Below are 22,976 nucleotides of genomic sequence, written 5' to 3'. Positions count from 1 at the left end.
TGTACAAGGCAACATTTCATTACAATCAGTCTCAGATGACAGTGAATGTGAGTACATTTATGGAGTACAAGCAATCACAGAATGGAATGATCTTCCAAACAACCCAGAGACTAATAGTATACATTGCTGGTATTTGTCTCAAAGTTCTCATGGACACTGGATCAAACATTGACACCATTGCTGAGTGCCACTATGAAAAATTTAAAAAACAGTTCCCAAAGCTTGAAAACTACAATGGTAAAGCCACTGCCTATGCTTCAAAAGTAGCCTTGCCAGTGATTGGAACTTTCACTGCAGAGATTAAGTCAAAGAATGCAATGCTCACTACTGCATTCCATGTTAGGAATGCAAAGGAGTCTCTACTCTGTTACAAGACTTCAACCAAATTGGGGCTACTTCAGCTTTCTAATGCTGTAGCAGTGGAATCTGGAAACAATGTTGATGCTATTGTTGCTGAATTTTGTGATCGATTTGAATCCATAGGTTGTTATACTGATACCAAAGTACATCTGCACATCAACAAAGATGTAATTCCAGTTGCCCAACCACATCGCCGACAGCCATTCCATACTCGCAAGAAAGTCGATGCCGAACTGGATAGGCTGATCGAACTAGATATCATTGAACCAGTAACAGGCCCAACACCATGGGTAAGCCCAACTGTCACTCCACCAAAGCCAAAGAATCCGGATGAGATACGCATTTGTGTGGACATGCGTGTTCCCAACAAGTCAACAATGCGTGAACGCCATCCTACACCCACTGTAGATGATATGATCTACCGCTTGAATGGTGCAACTGTATTCAGCAAGTTAGATTTAAACAAGGGTTATCATCAGCTTGAACTTGATGATGAGAGTCAATTCATCACAACGTTTACGACACATCGAGGTCTGTATAGGTACAAGCGCCTGAGTTTTGGTATTAACAGTGCTGCCGAGGTATTCCAGCACATCATCAGCCAGGTATTGCAAGATATACCTAATGCTGACAACATGTCTGATGACATTATTGTTTATGGCCGTACCCAAGCTGAACACAACAAAGCTCTTCGTGCAACATTGCAACGTGTACGAGACAAAAATCTGACGCTAAACCGAGCAAAGTGTGAGTTCAATCAACATAAAATTGAATTCTTTGGACATGTACTTAGTGACAAAGGTCTGTCTCCAGATCCTAAGAAAGTTGCAGATATAAAAGATGTTGCAACTCCTTCAACGTCCACTGAAGTACATAGTTTTCTGGGAATGGCAAACTACTGTTCTCGCTTCATTCCAGATTTTGCTACCATTACGAAGCCTCTACGTGAGCTCCTGAAGAAAAATGCATCATGGTACTGGAGCGATATGGAGCAAAATGCATTTGATGCTGTAAAAGATGCACTAGTAGAGAATGCGACTGCTGCGTACTTTGATCCATCAATGGACACTGACTTAACGGTGGATGCTAGTCCTGTTGGTTTAGGTGCTGTTTTAGCCCAACAAAAACCTGATCAACCAGATTAAAGAGTAGTAATTGCCTACGCCAGCCGTTCTCTCACAGATGTTGAGCAACGATACAGTCAGACAGAGAAGGAAGCTCTTGCTCTTGTATGGGGCTGTGAACACTTCAATGTTTATCTGCTTGGTGCACCCTTCACCACGATAGTCACTGACCACAAACCGTTGGAGACCATCTTCAATAATCCAAAGTCCAAACCACCAGCTCGCATTGAGAGATGGGCTCTTCGTCTGCAACTATACAACTTTACGGTGAAGTAGAAGCCGGGTGCAGGCAATCCCGCTGATTACATCAGTCGACATCCTGCCAACAGTTTCACCATCACCAAGCATCAGCAAGTTGCCGAGGAATATGTACACTCTGTAAGCTGTGATGCAGTCCCTAAGGCTCTCACTCTTGATGAAATCCGTACTGCAACCCTAGAGGACCTAACTCTGCAAGCAACAGTGGATGCACTGACTAAGAAAAAGTTTCCACGCATCCCACCCTCAGGAGTTGACCAAGATGCATTCAAAGCACTTGAACGCATCCAGACAGAATTAAGTGTTACACAACAACGCGACACTGTGCTGCGAGGTACTCGTATCGTGATTCCAGCTGTTCTCCAGCAACGTGCTCTGAAACTTGCACATCAAGGACACCAAGGTCTTGTTAGGACCAAACAGCTTCTACGAGAAAAGGTGTGGTTTCCTGGCATTGATCGTCAAGCAAAGGATATGCATGATGCCTGTGTCCCTTGCCAAGCTGCAGTGGATACTTCAAGACCAACACCTCTACAACCTTCACCACTACCTGCTGCACCATGGACGGAAGTATCGATGGACTTCTGTGGACCGCTACCAACTGGAGAGTACTTGATGATAGTCATTGATGATCACTCACGTTATCCAGAAGTAGAAATCATCACTTCCACATCTGCAAAGGCTGTCATCCCGAAACTCGACAAGATCTTTTCAAACTTTGGCATTCCTGAAGTTGTCAAGACAGACAATGAACCGCCATTCAATGGACAAGACTTCGTCAACTTTGCTGAGCATATTGGATTCAAACACCGCCGTGTGATGCCACTACATCCTCAAGCAAATGGAGAAGTCGAGAGATTCATGCAACCTCTCATGAAAGCGGTACGCTTTGCTCATGCCGAAGGACGATCCTGGAAACAAGCTATGTATACTTTTCTCAGGAACTACCGTGCAACACCACATGGAACACTGGGCAAGTCGCCTGGTGAACTCTTATTTGGACGTCCTATGAGGATCACACTACCTGTCATGCCAGCCGAGGTAACGAATAAACGTCTCACTCAGAAGGATGCACTAGTAAAGGGCATAATGAAAATTGCTCATGATCAACGTGCAAAGGAACAATTCATAAAGGTTGGAGATACTGTTCTCATTAAAAAGAAAAAAGAGGGAAAGCTAGATATGCCATATCATACAAAACCATATAAAGTGATTAGTGTAAAAGGAACTATGGTAACAGCAAGTAAGAGATCATAGTATAACACGTAATATGGCTTATTTCAAAGTGATTCCAACTAGTGTAGAAAATGATGCAGTGCAAAGTCGTACAAAGGATAAAGAAAAAATGAGCTATAACCCGACAAACAATTCATCAAGGGATATTCTTGTATTTGAGGACTCTCGTCCTAAACGTCGTGTTAAACGCCCTACACGATTTGATGATTAATTGTGTTCCTATGTAATGCAAAGTAGTTACTTGTTATGCTGAACTAAATTTAATATTGTTTGAATAATGCAGATCTCTCATTCAATATTTTGTAACTTTGTATTACAGTTTCTTTCATGTTTGTTTAACATTATATATGTATTTTTAACATTGAAATCCTTTGTGGTAAAGATTAAGTTGTTTAAATTCTTTGTGTGCTTAATTAATGTTAAATGTATGCAATATCTCTTGATATGTTAATAACTTACTTTGTGTCAATAACTTTGCTTTGTGCTACAAGCATGGTAGACATCCTGTATTCATTCTTTTTAAAGAAAAGGAGGGATGTCATGTTCATAGAAAACGGTACCATCCGTTTGTATGTGCGGCGGCTGAGACGAGAGAGAGAGGTAAACAGAGAGCGTACAGGACGCCCGCCAAGCTTGGTAGCTACTAGTCATGTAATCGCTTATAAGTATTAAAGTCAGTAACCAAGCAATGGCTTTATATCAACCCTACAACCAAGACTTCCTCAGTAACACACAACACCACACCCCCAATTAGACTAATTTACAGGAACTTCTTTTCGACAGCTCACAAAACGGAGGAAAGGGTCCTGAAAGATATTGATAGGAACGTCATCCCTACATAAAAAATCAGAAAATACAATTGATAATTTATTATAAAACCAAAAAAACGGCCAATCTACTCATGAAAAAATCGCCAGACACCAAGCAGAACGCTTTGAAGGAGACCAACGTCGTCTATGCCTTTAAATGCCCACTTGGGGACTGTAAGCCCCAAAGAACTCAGTATATAGACAAGACAACAACGTCTCTTTCTAGGCGACTAACAATGCATAAGCAACAGGGAGCCATCAAGGAACACAATCTCTTCTAACAACCAGACCATCACCAGGGAAATCTTAACAAACAACACAGAAGTAGAAATTATCAAAAGAAGGCACCAAACCGGGAAGGCTATGTAGCACCATCAAATGTGCGGAATAATCAGAGGGCGCTAAATATCACCAAGGATGCCAATACAAGAACAAAAACGCATAAGGAGAACGATATCAAAAGTATCCAAGTCACCAAGAATTCTATTGAGGGACAGGCGACCGCGAGGGATGGTCGGAAAGCAAGACACACGCTCGTCCTGGAAGTCAGGACATTCAAGAAGGACATGCACGACCGTAAGAGGGACAATGCAATTAGGACAATAAGGAGCAGGGCGGCACTCCATCAAGTGACCATGGGTTAAGTGAGTATGGCCAATACGCAACCTCGCCAGAGCTGTTTCCCATCGCCGGTTATGGTGGCAGGAGGACAGCCACGAGGAAACACAACATTTAAGAGTACGTAGTTTGTTACCAGTTGTGGGGGAAAACTTGACTCCAATAACTATTAATTAAATATATACTTCGATAGCCATGAAGGACCACCACTTTTTGAGAAAAAGTGGAAAACAAAATAAGACAATGGAAAAACTGATCCCAAGAACTAGTGTCCTATGGATCTTAGTGAAACTGTATTTCTTATATAAATGGAGTCAAATTAACCTGCACAAAATTGGGGGGTTACATGCTAAAAGATTATTACTTCCCTAGCATTATTCTGGTGCTGGTTCTTCACCAGAGTAAATAAAATATGAAAGTAATAAGGTTGATTATATAATATTAATTAGAGGTAAATGCTCCTCAATATACTACTGAAATGTTGAACAGTATCAGTAAATCAATGCGTTAGTGTAATTGATCTCTTTTAGAAATCACTACTGTAACTCCAGAGTTATTGCTACAGATAAAAATGTGACAGCTTAGCTGTAAATCAAGTGAAGTGTAATCAGTTGCTACGCTCCACCGACGACGTGTTGCATAGGGCAAATTGTTGCACGGAACGGTGGGGGAAGCCTAGCACCTCGGTTGGCGTCGAATTGGTACTGAAAGGCAATTACATTGTAGAAATCTTCTACATAATAAGTGACTACAAATAAATCCTAAATCATGAGGATAACTAGGAAATTTCAGCCAATATCTGTGCAATTTATATTCCAGCACTATAAATTTCTTCTATAGAGAAATAGTAAAAATAATCATCTATTCAGATTGTAAAATTACTCAAGACACGTACGGGATTTATTTGTTGGTTCTACGGCCTAACGACAACTAGACTAAATGTTAATTGTGGCCACATAATAACAAAAAGGTAAACTGAGCTGCCGATCCGCGTGTCCGTTGATGTGGAGACTTGAGCAATTCTTCATCCTCCAGCTGCTGCTTGAAAGGCGTTGACTTTGGAATTGCTCATATGCTAGTCGGGGACACGGCTATTGTGCCAGATAACGTGGCACCGCTCTACTGATCGTGGGAGCGAAATAAATGGGATCAAAACGTAGCTCTGCTACACGCTGTCAATGGCGTCCACGTCGTGCTCTCTCGTTCTCTCGTCTAGTGACGTTCTCTCGTGTTCCTCCTCTTCCTTATTGCGCATGCGCGGCTCTTGATAGTCATCTCGAGCGTAAATGGATATGTATATATCGCAATTGACTATGGAAGGAAGAGGTAATGATGAGTATTAATATCACATTAAATTCTTCTGTGATAAAATATAATTTCCCGTAACATAAATTGACTTATTAAAGTTGTGCAGCCAATCGAGAAAATTTAAAGTAAAATCATTTACATCAAAGTAAATTCCTCTAGAATGTTTGTTATCAACTAAATAAGGGAGTTCCAGTAAGTAGTAGTACACAACGAAATTAAACTTATTAGTAAGTAACTATTTTTAGTAAAGGAAATGATAAACTGGATTCTTGTTATAAATCCAACTAAATGTGGAGAGAATTCATGTTACTGCCTGTCGTTCATCACGTCGTCACTCTGATTAGGAAGAATCTGGCAATATGTCTAAATAAATCATGATAATGATCAAATCTACAAGTTAGTGATTTTAGTAACTACTTGTGGTTAATACAAAGGTTGCATAAAATATAAAGATATATAAAACTGTTGGTTATTTCCAACACCAGTAACAGACGACCAAGAAGCCTGCCAACGGGTAAGGATGGAGGAATGGATAACTGGGTAAAAGTCGGAATATGGAATACCTTTACGAGAGATGGGACAAGAGCGGACAGCTTCTTTGGCGGCAGCATCTGCACCCTCATTTAAAGAAACACCTGGGAACCCAACAACACTCAACTGACTTAAATTTACTGTGAACAAGAAACAGCCAATGCTGGATCTCGACAACAACTTGATGAACCGGATTAAAGGACCGGAGAGCCATGAGGGCGTTACGCGAGTCAACAAGAACTACAAAGGAAGACTGACAACGAGAAAGCAGGAGACGAAGAGCAGAGAGAATAGCATAAAGCTCCACTGTAATGATGCTAGTCTCCGGAGGTAAGCGACTCATAAGTGCGATCAGGAAAAACAACAGTAGCCAACACTGTTCGCAGACTTTGACCCATCGGTGAAGACAGAAACAGAGCGGAAGTGAGAAGAAAAGTGCTCAAGGAAAAGGCGTTTTAGAACCGTAGGAGGGGTAAAAGCTTTAGTGATGAGGGTCAAGGATGTACAAAACTGCGGAAGGGGGACTCTCCGCGGGGGCAAAGAAGGAACAACACGAGGAGGAACATTAGAAACACGAACGGAAAGAGAATCCTGTAAGCGAGATAACCGGACAGATATGGGAGGTGGTGAAACAGGAACCGCAGGAGGCGTAAAAGTTAAAGCACGACAGAGGCGAGAGAAAGGATGTTGTAAGGACCGCGCAAGATAGCGAAGACAGTAGTAAACACGGCGGTCCTGGAGAGACAGGAAGCCAGTGTCAACATACATGCTAAGGACAGGAGTCGAACGAAAGGCACCAGAACTGAAGCGCAACCCAGTATGGTGCAAAGCATGAAGACGGCGAAGAGTAGAAAGAGAAGCAGACGAGTAAGTAAGGCAACCATAATCGAGCTTAGACAGGACGAGAGAGGAACGTAAAGCAAGAAGTGCGCGCCTATCCTCTCCCCAAGAAGTATGGGACAATACCTGAAGGAGGGTAAGGGCCTTAGAGCACTAGACACGGAGGTAAGAGATATAGGGAGACCAAGACAAACGAGTGTCAAAGAATAACCCCAAAAGCTTCACGGAATCTTTGTACTCAAGGGGATGACCATAAAGTGACAAAGAGGGACGAAGAACGACCCGTTTTTCGAGTAAGACATGGCACAAATCTTAGAAGTTGAATACATGAAGCCATGATCGGTGGCCCAAGACGACACGGCATCATTCGCAAGTTGAAGCCGGCATTGAAGGAGAGGCGAGACATCACCCTAACAGCAAAGGGTAAGATCATCGACACAGAGGGCGGAGAAGACACCTGAAGGAAGAGAGGAGAGAAGACCATTGAGGGCAACCAGGAAAAGAGTAGTGCTCAGAACACAACCCTGGGGCACACCTTCGTACTACTGAAAAGAGGCAGAGAGAGCGGAACCAAGGCGCACCCGAAAGGAACGACGAGAGCGGAAGCTGCGGAGAAAGAAATGACCATGAAGGCCAAAAGATTGAAGCTGGGATAGAATATGATATCGCCAACTGGTGTCGTAAGCCTTTTCCAGGTCAAAAAGGACGGCAACAACGAAGGTCCTCACAGCAAAAGCAGTACGAATATAGACCTCCAAGTTCACTAGGACATCTGTCGTGCTGCGGCACTTGCGGAAACCAAATTGAGAAGGGGAGAGGAGATGGTGTTCCAGGAACCACATCAGACGAACGTTAACCATACGTTCAAAGAGTTTGCAGACAAAACTTGTGAGAGCAATAGGGCGAAAGTCCTTAGGGGAAGTTCCCAGAGACCCTGGTTTGCGAACAGGGAGGACAACGGCTTCGAGCCAGTCCTCAGGGACTGACGACGACTCCCAGATCCGATTATACAGACTCAGTAAATACTGAGACGTGCACGGAGGGAGATTGCGAAGCATCTTATAATGAATACCATCGAAGCCCGCCGCCGTAAAACCGTAGAGGGCCGATGCAGAACGAAGTTCAGATAGAGAGAAGGGTTCGTTATAGGAAAGTCGAAGCCGAGTGCAGAAATCTAAAGGACGAGACTCAAGGACAGGTTTACGAAGAAGGAAAGATTGTGGAAGATGAAGACCAGAGCTAACAGAAGAAAAGTGGCAACCCAGTTCGGTAGCAACCTGCAACGGGTCCGCCACAAGAGTACCACGGAGGTGAAGGACCGGTGAAACATCGGGAACGAACTTACCCGCAATCTTACGGATACACTTCCAGATCTGTGACGGTAGTTTCGGACGTAATTGTGGAGACATAAGATGCCCAACATTCACGTTTAGCCGTACGTATGGCCCTATGGGCCACCGCACTCGCTTTCCGAAAGAAAAGAAAAGAAAAGAATTGGCCGTCTGCCGATGGCGGTGCCTCTTCCAGGCTGCACGCTTACAGCGGACAGCCCGAGCACAGTCTGCATTCCACCAAGGAATGCACTTCCGCGGACCCCGAGAGAAAGAGCGAGGAATAGAGCGGAGGGCAGCGTCAAAGACTGTCATGAAAAAGGAGGAGAGCACGAGGGAGAGGCAGAAGGGAGAGGTCAGAGAGAGCAGCACTGAGGGTAAATAGGTTCCAGTCCGCTTTAGCAAACTGCCACCTAGGGAAGGAGAGGGAAGGACGAAAAGTGAAAAAGGAAACAAGGATGGGGAAATGGTCACTGCCATGGAGGTCATCTAGAATCTGCCACATGAAATCTAAGTAAAGAGAAGAAGAGCAAAGAGAAAGATCAAGACAGGAAAGGGTGCGAGTCTGAGAGTTCAAATGAGTGGGCTTACCAGAATTCAGAAGAGACAGGGAAGAAGAGAGGATAAACGGCTCAAGAAGGCGACCTCGGGTATTCGTCAGAACATCACCACAAAGACAATGACGACAATTGAAATCACATAGCAGGAGCAGAGGCTCCGGCAACGAGTCCAGGTGGTGTTTCAGATCAGGAAGAGAAAGCGGGACACTCGGGGGGAGATAAATGGAACAAAATGTGTACCATTTCCCCATAAAGATACAAGCAGCAGAACAAAGGAGAGGCAAAGGAAAAAGTAAGGGGCCAAAGGGAACATCAGTGCGAATCAAGAGAGCAGAAGAATTAGGAGCCCCAGCAACAGCTGGGGGGGGGGGGGGGGAGAGAGAAAGGAATAGCCACGAAAACGACCAGGACGAGTACCAAGAATTGGCTCTTGGAGACAGACACAAAGCGGCGCAAACCGCGAAATCAGAAGTTGGAGTCCGAGGAAATTGGCGTAGAACCTCGAACGTTCCATTGAAGAATAGACATCGACGAGAAGAGAAAGGAAAACAACAGAGAACAGACCACAGGGGGTCGGGCGGGGTCAGGAGGAGGAGGAGGAAGAGGAGACAACGGAGAGGAGCAGTCAAGGACAGCAGCAGAAAGAGAGGGGAGTAGAAAGAGGGGAGCGCACCTTAGCAAGGGCAGCAACCGAGAGGGAAGCGGGGGGCCAAAGAAGCCTCTATAGCAGGAACAGGAGGCGCAACCACCAAAATAGGAGGGGAAGGAGTGATAGAGGCAGAAGTAGGGGCCGAAGAAGAAAGCAAAACGTCTTACCCGCCAGGGAGGAGGAAGGACAGGAGCGAGGCCTATGCTTCTGACATAAAGAGACAGGTGTCCCAGCAGCTACGTACTGGGCATCGGATTCTAGCATCTCAACAGGAGAAGCCGAACGAGAGCACACACGACGCCCGTTGGAGAGCGATGGACATCAGCCCGCACTGACAGGCGGTGAGGAGAGTCAAGAGACGGAGGGAAAGGATGGGAAGGAGGATCGGAGGGAGACGAGGAAGAAGACACAGGAGACAAGACAGACCGGGTAGAAAGGAGGGGAACACCAGACAGAGGACCAGGAGGTGGATCCTTCGGGACAGAACTCAAAGGAACAGAGGAGGGGGCAGTGGGCATATCAGGGTCCAAGGCCTGGAAACGGTTGTGAGTCTGAGGAATGTGGGAAGGATGAAGAGAGGAAGAGCGCAATACGCAAGCATAAGAAATATTAGCATTAGGCGGGAGCCAGCGAACCTGGCGCCTCGCCTCCGGAAAAAATAAATGCTCCCGTTGCTTCAAGTTGAGAACGGCTGTCTCAAGCTTGTAATGGACACATGCACAGGAGAAGGTAGGATGGGCCTCACCGCAGTTGAGGCAACGAGCCCGGGGAGAAGTGCACTCCGACTTAGAGTGACCTTCGCCACCACACAAAGGACGGAGAGAGACAGTCACAGAGCAGCGGAGGGCACCATGCCCAAACCTCCAGCACTTGTTACAGAGTGTAGGAGAAGGAATGTTCTCCTGGACAGAGCACCTGGCTCCAGCAAGAATGACAGAGGGCGGAAGGGTCCGACCATCAAAGGTAATCTTCACAACCCATAGACGTTGACGGCGACTACCACGAAGGGGATGAGTAAACGTGTCCACCTGGAGAATAGAATGGCCCTGGGCATCAAGGATATGTCGAATATCGTCGTGGCAGACTCGCAGATCCCAAACACCGGTCTCAACATGGGGCGGGAGGAGAATAGTGCCAACACTGGCGTTCAACTGAACGTTCTTTGAGACCCGAATAGGGGTCTCGCCAAGGCAGGATAAGGCAGCCAAGCGGGAAGCTGCATCCGGAGAAGGAGCAGCAACGACACGTGTACCGAGACGGGTGGGGTTGAAGGTAACAGAGGCATCCACGGAATCAACGAGATGTTGATGGAAGAAGAAACTGTCAGAAGGCGCAGAATCAAGAGGGAGGAGATCAAAATATTTGACCCACGAAGCGGGACCAAACAAAGGTTGATAGGTATCAGAACGGGAAGGAATTGAGTGAGGTCGGCCTTGACGAGGACGGCGTTGAGAACCCCCAGAGAGGGGGGTCAAAAGGCGCAATAGTTACAACTAGAGATGGAGCCGCGTCAGGGGACGAGGTAGTCACCACTAGGGGCTTGGGGCTCGACCCAACCACAGAGGAGGGAGGGGAGCCGAGGGGAGGAGTCATAGAGGCCAAAGAAGGAGCAAGGTCAGGGCCCAATGCAGCGGTGGCTTCAGAGCCCAGTCTTCCAACACGGACTGACTCGGGGGCTTGGTCACCCACCCCACGAGCCTGAGAAGGTAAAGGAGAAACAGCAGAAACAGTAGATATCATCGCTACGAAAAATCAACATTCATTCACGAATGTGCCCCCACACCCACCATGGAGCCACAATTAGAGGCAGGACACCCAACAAGAAGCTATCGCCTATCATGCCGGGGCCTCCTAGGGGTGCGTCGTGAGTATACGCCCCACAAACGCCACCTTAAGAACCGACAATCCGTCGAGATCAGGTTCAGTGACGAAAGGGGGATTGACAATAAAAGGTTCCCGTTGCTCTCGACGTTGGGTACTACAGTTCTACGGGTGCAAGAGTATGCCTCCTCAAGCACCCGGGTGTCAAAATAGAAGAGGTCCAAAGGAATAACCAAAACAAGCAAAAGGTCGGCAGGAAACGACAAGCAGATAGGAGAAGAGGGGGGAGAAAAACGAAACAGAAGGAAAAGGAAAAGGTGCTCAGCACAATTGGAGAGGACGGCAGCAGGAGCACAAGGCTAGAAAAGGACAGAAGACTGTCCCGAGGAGCATCGCACTCCGGCAGCCGCCCACTAAGCCCCTCACATGGCATCAACGAGCTGAGCGGGGAGGGGGGGAAACAACACAGAAATCATCGATAGGTACGGCGATAGCAGGCAGCTTGACATCAGCGAGGCGCTACACATCAAAAAGTCAACACCAGCAATCAACAGCCAATTAATGCACAACTATATTCTACGTACTTCAATACTCCGAACTAATATGGAAGCAGCAAGAAGAAGTATGGGCCAATAGACCTTCTGCAGTTACTTCCATTCATATGTTCACTTATCCAATTAATACCCATTGTTTCATGTTCTGTCTTGTTTCTCACCTCACCAAAAACTTTTGTGCCATATAACCTCATCCAATAGAGTATAAGTACGAAGAATGTGTGTATAAATTATGTCTTTGAAAATGTAATACGAATTACGAAACGCGTTCCAGCGTCAGACAATTAAAAAATGAATTTCGGAGAATTGTTATTTTAATTACCACCGACAGTGAAGAAAAACATTAGAAATATTGAGAAGATTCATGTTAGAATTATTAATCTTACCTTTTCGGTCATATTCAACAACATATGTTTAAAAGAAAGACTGCTACCAAAATATACTAATATATATATATATATATATATATATATATATATATATATATATATATATATATATATATATATATATATATATATATATATATATATATATATATATATATATATATATATATATATATAAATATTTGTGAGGGTACCACCTCTGGTGCCAATGTGGGGACCCATAGCCTCGGAGAAGAAGAAAAAAAGTATTCAGAGGAGACCTTGTGGTCTCTCACTGAACTCTAATATTATCTTCTCCTACCACCCCCATTCTTTTGTATGTACACATATATATTTGCTTTATTTGAACCTTGTTACAAAAAAGGAGTTACATATAGGTTACAAAGATGGTTATGATAGGTTGTCGAGTTCCTCCAGCTCCTCAGATGGCTGGCAGGAACCCTGGATGCAGTGCGCATTTCCCCTCTGTATCGCCACACTGAGGCGCTGGAAAAGAAAGCTTGCAGCTCTCGGGTCCCTTGTTGTTTCACTGAGCCTAGAACCCAGTTCCTTCAAAAAACTGGTAGCACTTTTACCCCAGGCGCCGAGTGTCTCAGAAGCAATGGGGACAAAATTGTAGTGGTGATCCAGTTCTCTATACTTACGGGATTTGGCTGCTTCCCTGTGGGTGGCAGCGCCACCTGGTTGTGCAACACTGAGGTTAATGTAGGTGTTAGCCAGGGTTGATACGCACGTGTAGTCCCATACCAACTGCTTGCCATTCTTCCAGGGGTTCACTGTGATACCATCCGGGCGACCAATAAGAGCATCAGAGTTATGGGGCGTTAGGTAACGGGGCTCTCTTTCAGCTGGGCATCCAGCTGTGGTGAGGTTCCTCTTGATGATGTCGTTAACTTCACTGTGCCTCGAGTGCCATCCCCCTGTGCTTTGGCAGAGTAGCCATGGTGGCCGTACCTGTCAGCCACCACCTCGCCGCAAATACACCTATATCTGGTGTGGATTGGGGCAGCAAGACGAAGGGCTACAGCAATTCGGAGGGCGTGTGGTGTGAGACGCGTGCCAGTTGCCGACATTGGGGTTGCTAACAGGAAATCCCCTGCATGTGGGGCTGCTACTGCTGTGAGGCGAGCAATGTCGTGTTGTGTTGTTGCAGCACCCAGGCACTCTGCAGCAACTTGGTCTACAATGGGGCCATCCCAGCTGGATAGCTCCAACACTCTCCCGTCACAATATATATATATATATATATATATATATATATATATATATATATATATATATATATATATATATATATATATATATATATATATATATAGTTAGTGTGTGAGTGTGTGTGTGTGTGTTGGGAAAATACACAGAGAAATGGGAAAAAGATATGAACGTTTCGGCCGATCAAGGCCGTTGTCAACAGACTAAGAGAAACAGAGGGAGGTGGAGGCAACTGGAACCTGATCACCCTTCCCAGGGATAGAATTTCCCAGAAATAAGTACAGATTAGCTTGGAATAGTCAGAAATAATAAGCGGTCAGAGAATAAGTACAACAGATTAAAGAATAAGAGTTATTGAACACACACACAACATATAATAATTTTGTAATTAGACATAGTAACCCTCCCTATCAGAATTTTTTCTTAAGCTGTTGTGCAATATTGTAACTTAAAATAGATCAAGTTTTTACATACCAGTACTAACATTGAGAAGAGTTGGACGCTGATTAGGGCAGACTCGATCAAATTCCGTTCCACAAAACCACCGCAATTGGTAATGCTTTTCGCTCCATCCGACTTAATAGTGTGATCTCACTAACTTGTGTGTAAGTACAATGCACTAGACGTTTGGGCAGTTCTAATGCTATATAAATGTTGGGACAAATGCAATTGTAACGATTTTCCTGTTTGTCCAAGGTACAGAGAATCACAACCATTGCATGGAATCGAACACACACAACCTGCTGTACCAAGGGACTTTTTTTATTATATTGAACTTTATCGTACTATTAGTGAACACAAAATTGATATCAAGTTTCTTAAAAACCGGGGAAAGATTTCAAGTCCCATCGCATAAGGAACCACCAATCAGTTTTTAATTTCTGGTATCACTTCGGGGACATGATTATAAAACGTACGTTTAACATGCCTGAACGAGCAATCCAAAAACATCTTAGGGTATTGCAAGCTCTTCCCAATTTCGTATTTTAGCATCCTTCATTAAAAAACTTAGGGCTGCATACTCTCAAAGCTCTAAGAAACATTCCTGAAAATATTGTCTGTACACATATATATTTGTGTACAATGATTTTACTTTACTACAATGATTCGAATAATAATGAACATACGACCCAACGTTGGTAGGTTTCCTATATACATTAAATTTGAACCTTCTATTGACTATGAATCAATGTCCAAAAACGGGAGAGTACCATCTTATCTTGAGGTTATCTTGAGATGATTTCGGGGCTTTTTAGTGTCCCCGCGGCCCGGTCCTCGACCAGGCCTCCACCCCCAGGAAGCTGCCCGTGACAGCTAACACCCAGGTACCTATTTTACTGCTAGGTAACAGGGGCATAGGGTGAAAGAAACTCTGCCCATTGTTTCTCGCCGGCGCCTGGGATCGAACCCAGGACCACAGGATAACAAGTACCGCGTACTGTCCGCTCGGCCGACCGGCTCCCATTCTCATCATTCATTCTCATGTGAATTTTATCGAAGGTACCAAATAATTAAGTTCATTAAGAAAAAACTGTTTGATCTTGGTCACATTGCCATAAGCACAAAATATCATCGACATACCTAAACCTAGCTACATATAGCAGGGATAATCCTGGGTAAGATTTTTGTTTCCAACTCCATATACTCCTTAGAACTCCATATACAAATTGCTCAAATCTGGAGAAAGGGGATTGCCCATTGTCATTCCAAGATGTTTGTTTGAACAATTTTAAATTGAAACTAAAATAATTGTCTTTTATACACTATATGATAAGTTCCAATACATTACTGGTCTGCAAGCTCAAATTATATTTCAGCAGATCTTCACGTAGAAATCCTATTACGTCATCCACAAAACCTTTAGCGAATAAAAGTCATGTCAAAACTTATTAGTTTAAAATCAAAATTTAAATTTAGTGTGGATAGCTTATTAACTGTTTAACAATTGTAGACAGAGAAAGAGGAACAGAAACCGAGTCTCTGTGCCTCTCTTTAAATTTAGTCCACACACACACACACACACACACGACCAGATAATGGTCCAGGACGGGTCGAAACGACGTCGCTTGTCAGTCTTCTGATGTGTGGTTCATCATCATATTAGTGTGTCTCATTCTGTTCTACTTGTAAATCATTCTCAGAGGGGTCTGACATCATAGTCCTAACCGGGTCTCACATGAACTCTCAAACAAATTCAGAAGCTTCACAATCAGAGACGAGTTCTTAGCAGCACTAAGGGAATTAGGCTTAAACATTTCTTGGGGGGGGGGGGTAAAACGAGAGAATGCTATCTTAAAACTCAGGAATGTTGAGAGTCTATTGAGACAGTTCCGAAGAACGGATTGTTAGTGATTGAGTGGTGCAGAGAGTGTGTACGACATGTTGGTGTGTGTTGTAGCTTGTTTTTTAATGAATGTTTAAAGTGTTTAATATGTGAATAATTTGATTTTATGTCGTAAAAAAATTTGGTTCCCTACGTTTTTCCTCCTTGCTGATGCCTCGCCACTCTAAGGACGTAAGAAATATGGTAAAGATAAATGCTGATCACTCTTGACAAAATAAAATAAGTAAGAAATTAGCCATCTTTCTGCTCTTCACAGGATCAAGATGTGTGTATGTCATTCATGCTCCTATGTGCTATCGTCCGAGTATTACCTTCAACGACTTCAAACTGTTCACCAGTCGTCATAAATGCAACGGTGCTACTTGCTGCTACTACGACTCGCTGGAGATCAGGACCAACAACACCCTGAGCGGCGATGTGTGAGTTTGGGGGTGGCAGGGAACTTAGGCGCACACCAACACTCAGGAGACTGGCTTAAAAGCTCACACTTAAAAATATAAGCGCCTCAGAGAACTTCTTTCTGGTTGTGTGCATTTTTATTCTTATACAATATCGATTCATTGGCAGGATAAAGCTACAGTTGTACTCCAGCAATAGTCTTAATTATCTAATATCAGTAAACATTAGGCAATTTTGTCAGTCCTTTATGTCAGAAAAAATCTAGTTAGATTTTATTTTCTGCTGTTGGTAAACATAATAATGTCCTCTTCACTCTCTCCTATTTGTAAACATCAAACTAATGCACTTAACAACCGCTGCCGGTAAAATTAAAGCATAGTTGTCACTACTGTCGCATGACTTCAAGGTTAAGTCATCTTAACCTTGAACGTACACTACTATAAGTCAGGGGCTCACTTATATCAGTCAGAGGCTCACTTATATCAGTCAGAGGCACACTACCATCAGTCAGACTCACACTACAATCAGTCAGTGGCACACTACTCTCAGTCGGATACACACACTACTATCAGTCAGGAGCTCACTTACATCAGAGGCAATACTATCAGTCAGTGGCTGACTACTATCAATCAGGGCTCAGTACTATCAGTCAGGGGTTCACTACTATCAGTCAAACACACACGACTAACAGTCAGGGTCACACTACTATCAGTCAGGGTCACACTACTATCAGTCAGGGTCACACTACTATCAGTCTGAGACACACTACTATCAGAGGTACACCACTATCAGTTACACACACTACTATCAGTCAGACACACTATCAGTCAGGGTCACACTACTATCAGTCAGAGGATCACTACTCTCAGTCAGACACACACTACTATCAGTCGACAGTGACATTCTACTATCAGTTAGACACACTCTACTATCCATCAGAAGCACTACTGTCAGTCCGAGACACACTACTGTCAGTCCGAGACACACTACTGTCAGTCCGAGACACACTACTGTCAGTCCGAGACACACTACTGTCAGTCCGAGACACACTACTGTCAGTCCGAGACACACTACTGTCAGTCCGAGACACACTACTGTCAGTCCGAGACACACTACTGTCAGTCCGAGACACACTACTGTCAGTCCGAGACACACTACTGTCAGTCCGAGACACACTACTGTCAGTCCGAGACACACTACTGTCAGTCCGAGACACACTACTGTCAGTCCGAGACACACTACTGTCAGTCCGAGACACACTACTGTCAGTCCGAGACACACTACTGTCAGTCCGAGACACACTACTGTCAGTCCGAGACACACTACTGTCAGTCCGAGACACACTACTGTCAGTCCGAGACACACTACTGTCAGTCCGAGACACACTACTGTCAGTCCGAGACACACTACTGTCAGTCCGAGACACACTACTGTCAGTCCGAGACACACTACTGTCAGTCCGAGACACACTACTGTCAGTCCGAGACACACTACTGTCAGTCCGAGACACACTACTGTCAGTCCGAGACACACTACTGTCAGTCCGAGACACACTACTGTCAGTCCGAGACACACTACTGTCAGTCCGAGACACACTACTGTCAGTCCGAGACACACTACTGTCAGTCCGAGACACACTACTGTCAGTCCGAGACACACTACTGTCAGTCCGAGACACACTACTGTCAGTCCGAGACACACTACTGTCAGTCCGAGACACACTACTGTCAGTCCGAGACACACTACTGTCAGTCCGAGACACACTACTGTCAGTCCGAGACACACTACTGTCAGTCCGAGACACACTACTGTCAGTCCGAGACACACTACTGTCAGTCCGAGACACACTACTGTCAGTCCGAGACATTACTGTCAGTCAGAGACACATTACTGTCAGTCAGAGACACACTATTGTCCGTCAGGGACACACTATTGTCCGTCAGGGACACACTTGTGTGGGGAAAACTCTCCAACATATAATCTAATATAATCATGAATTAAATAATTGACTAAAATAAAATTAGAGAAGTTGACCGTAAAAACGTTAGAGGTTAATTGGATTATTTCCTCTGCACACTTTTTTTGGGGGGTAGTACCAATAATGCATATAAATGTTAAATAAACTCAATTATGATATTCATAAATAAAAGAGTGAAAGAGTTACTAGACTACACTACAACTGATTAGTTATAAAACTTCAGCTTAGCTGGATTGAAGATTTCCTCCTAGCCCAGCAATAACACGAGAGCAGTCATCAGGTGGGTTATGCAGTAAATGTTGACTCCGTGTCTACTGCGTCTTGTACTCAAGACCTGAACTCCAACGTCTTGGAACCATTAGAACCCTCTCTCACGTCGCCATCGTAGATCTACCGGGGTAATACAAAGCACCAACTGTAACAGCCTACTATATTAGCATTATAACACAGAAAGTGATACCTAATGCAAGGGAGAGAGGCTTACTGGGGCTTCTTGATAATTATGCCTCGTAACCCGGTTGAAGGTTGAAATCTCAAAGTTAAGAACTGGCAACAAGGAAATAAAATATGATACAACCGGGAGACGTCCTTGGAGAATGCGACAGCTTGATACGTGGTAATCAGTTCAACGGCACGATTCTGCAGTACAATTTGCACCTACGAATGAGACAATTCTGCGGCTATAAGCACAAATATGGCGTCTATCTGGAGAGTATGGTGATGCGTCCGCCTCTCTTGCCAAGTGCTCAGCAACTCACGCTCCGTGGCGCTGCGCATTCGCACCCCCCCCCCCCCCCTTCCCTCTCATTAGCTGATAGTTATGGCAATTTTTTGGTGCAAATTTATGAATGAAAGGATGTAAATGATAATTTTAATATGAATTTATTCTTCTCGATTACTATAAACATTTTTTAAACTCTAAGATAACAATCGCAAATGAAAGCAGATTAAAGACGGAGTTCCTATCAAGTGCTAGGCAAAACAATAATCACCGCGTACATGTGGCGGCTGACGCAATCGTCTCTAGCATGTTCTAGAACTTCTGTTAGTAGGGTTAGTTAGATTAGTATCTTCACACAACGTATCTTATTGTGTCAAGGGCTAATATTTGGGATGTCGGAAATTTCCGACAACACTACTATAAGTCAGAGGATCACTACTATCAGTCAGAGGCTCACTACTATCAGTCAACAGTACACTACAATCAGTCAAAGGCACACTAATATCAGTCAGAGGCACACTACTCTATGACACACGCTACTATCAGTCAGAGAGAGAAACACGCTACTCTCAGTCAGAGAGAGACAATACTATCAGTCAGAGATACAAAACTATGAGTCAGACACACTACTCTCAGTCAGATAGATAATACCATCCGTTCAAGGCACACTACTATCAGTCAGCTAAACAATACCGTCCATCAAAGGTACACTATTATCAGTCAGAGGATCACTACTCTCAGTCAGGGGTTCAGAAATAATCAATCTAGCATCAATGGTCAGGATAATAGATACAATACTCCCTCCTCGTTTCCTAGTTAATATCCGCTTCTTAGTTATGGAATTCTTCTTGTACGCTATTGGGAGAATAAGTAATTTGTATTTTTTCAACTTCTTAAATTACCTTCTTAGACACAGGTTATTTTTTTTTAAGCTAATAAATATTTCAGATAAACAATTTATATATGATGTTTCTTAAATTTTTCAATCAATTGTTTTCTTGAGGAATACTGAAGCTTGGATTATAACTGGATCAACTCTTTGTATTTATAAACGGAGGGCGTTTTTTCATTTTAAATGTAATACGTTGTCAACAACGATCCCCTGATAGAATGACTTATCATAACCGACATATCTGACTTTATACTGTAGTTTTCCGTCTATTTTGCGTTTGTGCAATACTTTTCAATATTAAAGGTAACAGGTAAGTTAGTAGGTGTCAATTCCTCGTTATAGAACCCTCCCTCAATATCCTTCCCATTCAAATCTTATAGAAAGTATAATGGGATACGGTGACTGATCAATTTGCATGACAGTAAAGATCTCTCGGGTGTTCTATTGTTTAAACCTTTTTCTAAACTTAGAAATACGATCCGATATTGTGATTTGTACCGTATCACCAACTTCCAACTGTGGAATGATACCTCGCTTTTTTGTTCTCTGGGTTTTAAACATCAAGTTAAATTGTTCAGCAGTCTCTCTAGGTGTAGATAAAGCATGAACCTCGGCAGGTGTCGTTCCCATCAATCCTTTATGAGGAGTTATATTATACGTTTTCACAATTTTTGGTAGAGCTTGCATGTAGCTTAAAGTATTGCGTGCGGACATGTACTTGTAAAGTTTACCTCTCAAAGTACATAAAAACTTCTCGGCTATAAAGGTTATGGCCTCCTGAGAAAACACACTATATAACTACATTCTTCGAAGCTAGCATCTTCTTCGTTGATGCCTTATAAAATTCTCCAACTCGATCAGAATTAATTTTACGTTTTCCCTGAGACAGGAGTTTCCAGAATTAAAGAATTCCAGAATTCTTAAAATTAAGAATTAAACGCAAAGCTTCACTCATGCTCTTTCCATCCTTGCTAGTTAAGGGAACAACTTGGGCAAACCTAAAGAATAGGTCTATACAGACGAGTAGATATTTTACCCCATCATAATGTTTGGTCAGCATACTCATCTCTGCCAAGTCTATAGACTGAAATATTCGCGGCTTAGGACTCAATATGCAACGCCACGCAAATTTAAGCAGATATAAATAGTGCAAAGTATATGCATCGGAGGATTTCAGGTTATCCTTCACATCGGCAACTGTTATCGTGGGGTTAATTTAGCGGCTTTATATTTGAACACTCCCTAACCCGCCTGTAGATGTTGTGTCATTATAAACTCGCTCCAGTATGGCTTTCTTGCTCACCATTTGTATACTATTTTATAGGGCTGCTCAAGAACAATATTGCCATGTAATGTTATACTGATGGGTGTGTTCGAGCCTAGATCCACTAACAAATAACCTTAAGGTTTGCTTATGACTTTCTAATATAAGTCCAAGTAAGTAAGTAAGTAATTATCAAAAGAAGGCACCAAACCGGGAAGGCTATGTAGCATCATCAAATGTGCGGAATAATCAGAGGGCGCTAAATATCACCAAGGAAGCCAATACGAGAACAAAAACGCATAAGGCGAACGATATTAAAAGTATCCGAGTCACCAAGAATCCTATTGAGGGACAGGTGACCGCGAAGGGCGGTCGGAAAGCAAGACACAAGCTCGTCCTGGAAGTCAGGACATTCAAGAAGGACATGCACGACCGTAAGAGGGACAATGCAATTAGGACAATAAGGAGCATGGCGACGCTCCATCAAGTGACCATGGGTTAAGCGAGTATAGCAAATACGCAACCTCGCCATAGCTGTTTCCCATCGCCAGTTACGGTGGTAGGAGGACGGCCACGAGGAAACACAACATTTAAGAGTATGTAGTTTGTTACCAGTAACAGACGACCAAGAAGCCAGCCAACGGGTAAGGATGGAGGAATGGATAACTGGGTAAAAGTCGGAATATGGAATACCTCTACGAGAGATGGGACAAGAGCGGACAGCTTCCTTGGCGGCAGCATCCGCACGCTCATTTAAAACACACCAATATGGCTGGGAACCCAACAAAACTCAACCGACTTAAATTTACTGTGAACAAGAAACAGCCAATGCTGGATCTCGACAGCTACTGGATGAACCAGATTAAAGGACCCGAGAGCCATGAGGGCACTACGAGAGTCAACAACAACTACAAAGGAAGACTGACAACGAGAGATCAGGAGACGAAGAGCATAGAGAATAGTATAAAGCTCCGAGGTAAAGATGCTAGTCTCCGGAGGTAAGTGACACATATAAGTGCGATCAGGAAAAACAACAGAGTAGCCAACACCGTCCGCAGACTTAGACCCATCGGTGAAGACAGAAACGGAGCGGGAGTGAGAAGAAAAGTGCTCAAGAAAAAGGAGTTTTAGAACCGTAGGAGGGGTAAAAGCTTAAGTGGTGCGGGTCAAGGACGTACGAAACTGCGGAAGGGGGACTCTCCACGGGGGCAAAGAAGGAACAACACGAGGAGAAACATTAGAAACACGAACAGAAAGAGAATCCTGTAAGGGAGATAACGGGACAGAAAGAGGGAGGTGGTGAAGAGAAACAGGAACCGCAGGAGAGGTAGGAGTTAAAGCACGACAGAGGCGAGAGGAAGGACGTTGTAAGGACTGCGCAAGATAGCGAAGACAGTAGCGATCATGGCGGTCCTGGAGAGACAGGAAGCCAGTGTCAACATACAAGCTAAGGACAGGAGTCGAACGAAGGCACCAGAACTGAGGCGCAACCCAGTATGGTGCAAAGCATCAAGACGGCGAAGAGTAGAAGGAGAAGCAGACGAGTAAGCAGGCCAACCATAATCGAGCTTAGACAGGACGAGAGAGGAATGTAAAGCAAGGAGAGTGCGCCTATCCGCTACCCAAGAAGTATGGGACAATACCCGAAGGAGGGCAAGGGCCTTAGAGCACTCAACACGGAGGAAAGAGATATGAGGAGACCAAGACAAACAAGTGTCAAAGAATAACCCCAAAAGCTTTGCGGAATCTTTGTACTCAAGGGGATGACCATAAAGTGA

General features: G+C 44.0%; 1 protein-coding gene across 1 annotated transcript; it reads right to left on the bottom strand.

The window, feature by feature from the left end:
- Nucleotides 1-17,271: 17,271 nt before the first annotated feature.
- Nucleotides 17,272-18,210, bottom strand: LOC123769300 (dentin sialophosphoprotein-like). Its single transcript, XM_045760411.1, has one exon. It carries the CDS (start codon nt 18,208-18,210, stop codon nt 17,272-17,274), a length of 939 nt encoding a protein of 312 aa, XP_045616367.1.
- Between the last annotated feature and the right edge of the window lie 4,766 nt (nt 18,211-22,976).

Source organism: Procambarus clarkii, chromosome 66 (genome assembly GCF_040958095.1).
Source record: "Procambarus clarkii isolate CNS0578487 chromosome 66, FALCON_Pclarkii_2.0, whole genome shotgun sequence".
In the NCBI taxonomy this organism is placed as follows: domain Eukaryota; kingdom Metazoa; phylum Arthropoda; class Malacostraca; order Decapoda; family Cambaridae; genus Procambarus; species Procambarus clarkii.
The sequence above is the reverse complement of the archived record's forward strand: the minus strand, read 5'-3'. Positions and strand labels throughout refer to the sequence as shown.

Bases quoted from the DNA above. Each gene is read 5' to 3' on its own strand.
- LOC123769300 (XM_045760411.1), bottom strand. From the start codon at position 18,210: ATGTCTCGGACTGACAGTAGTGTGTCTCGGACTGACAGTAGTGTGTCT.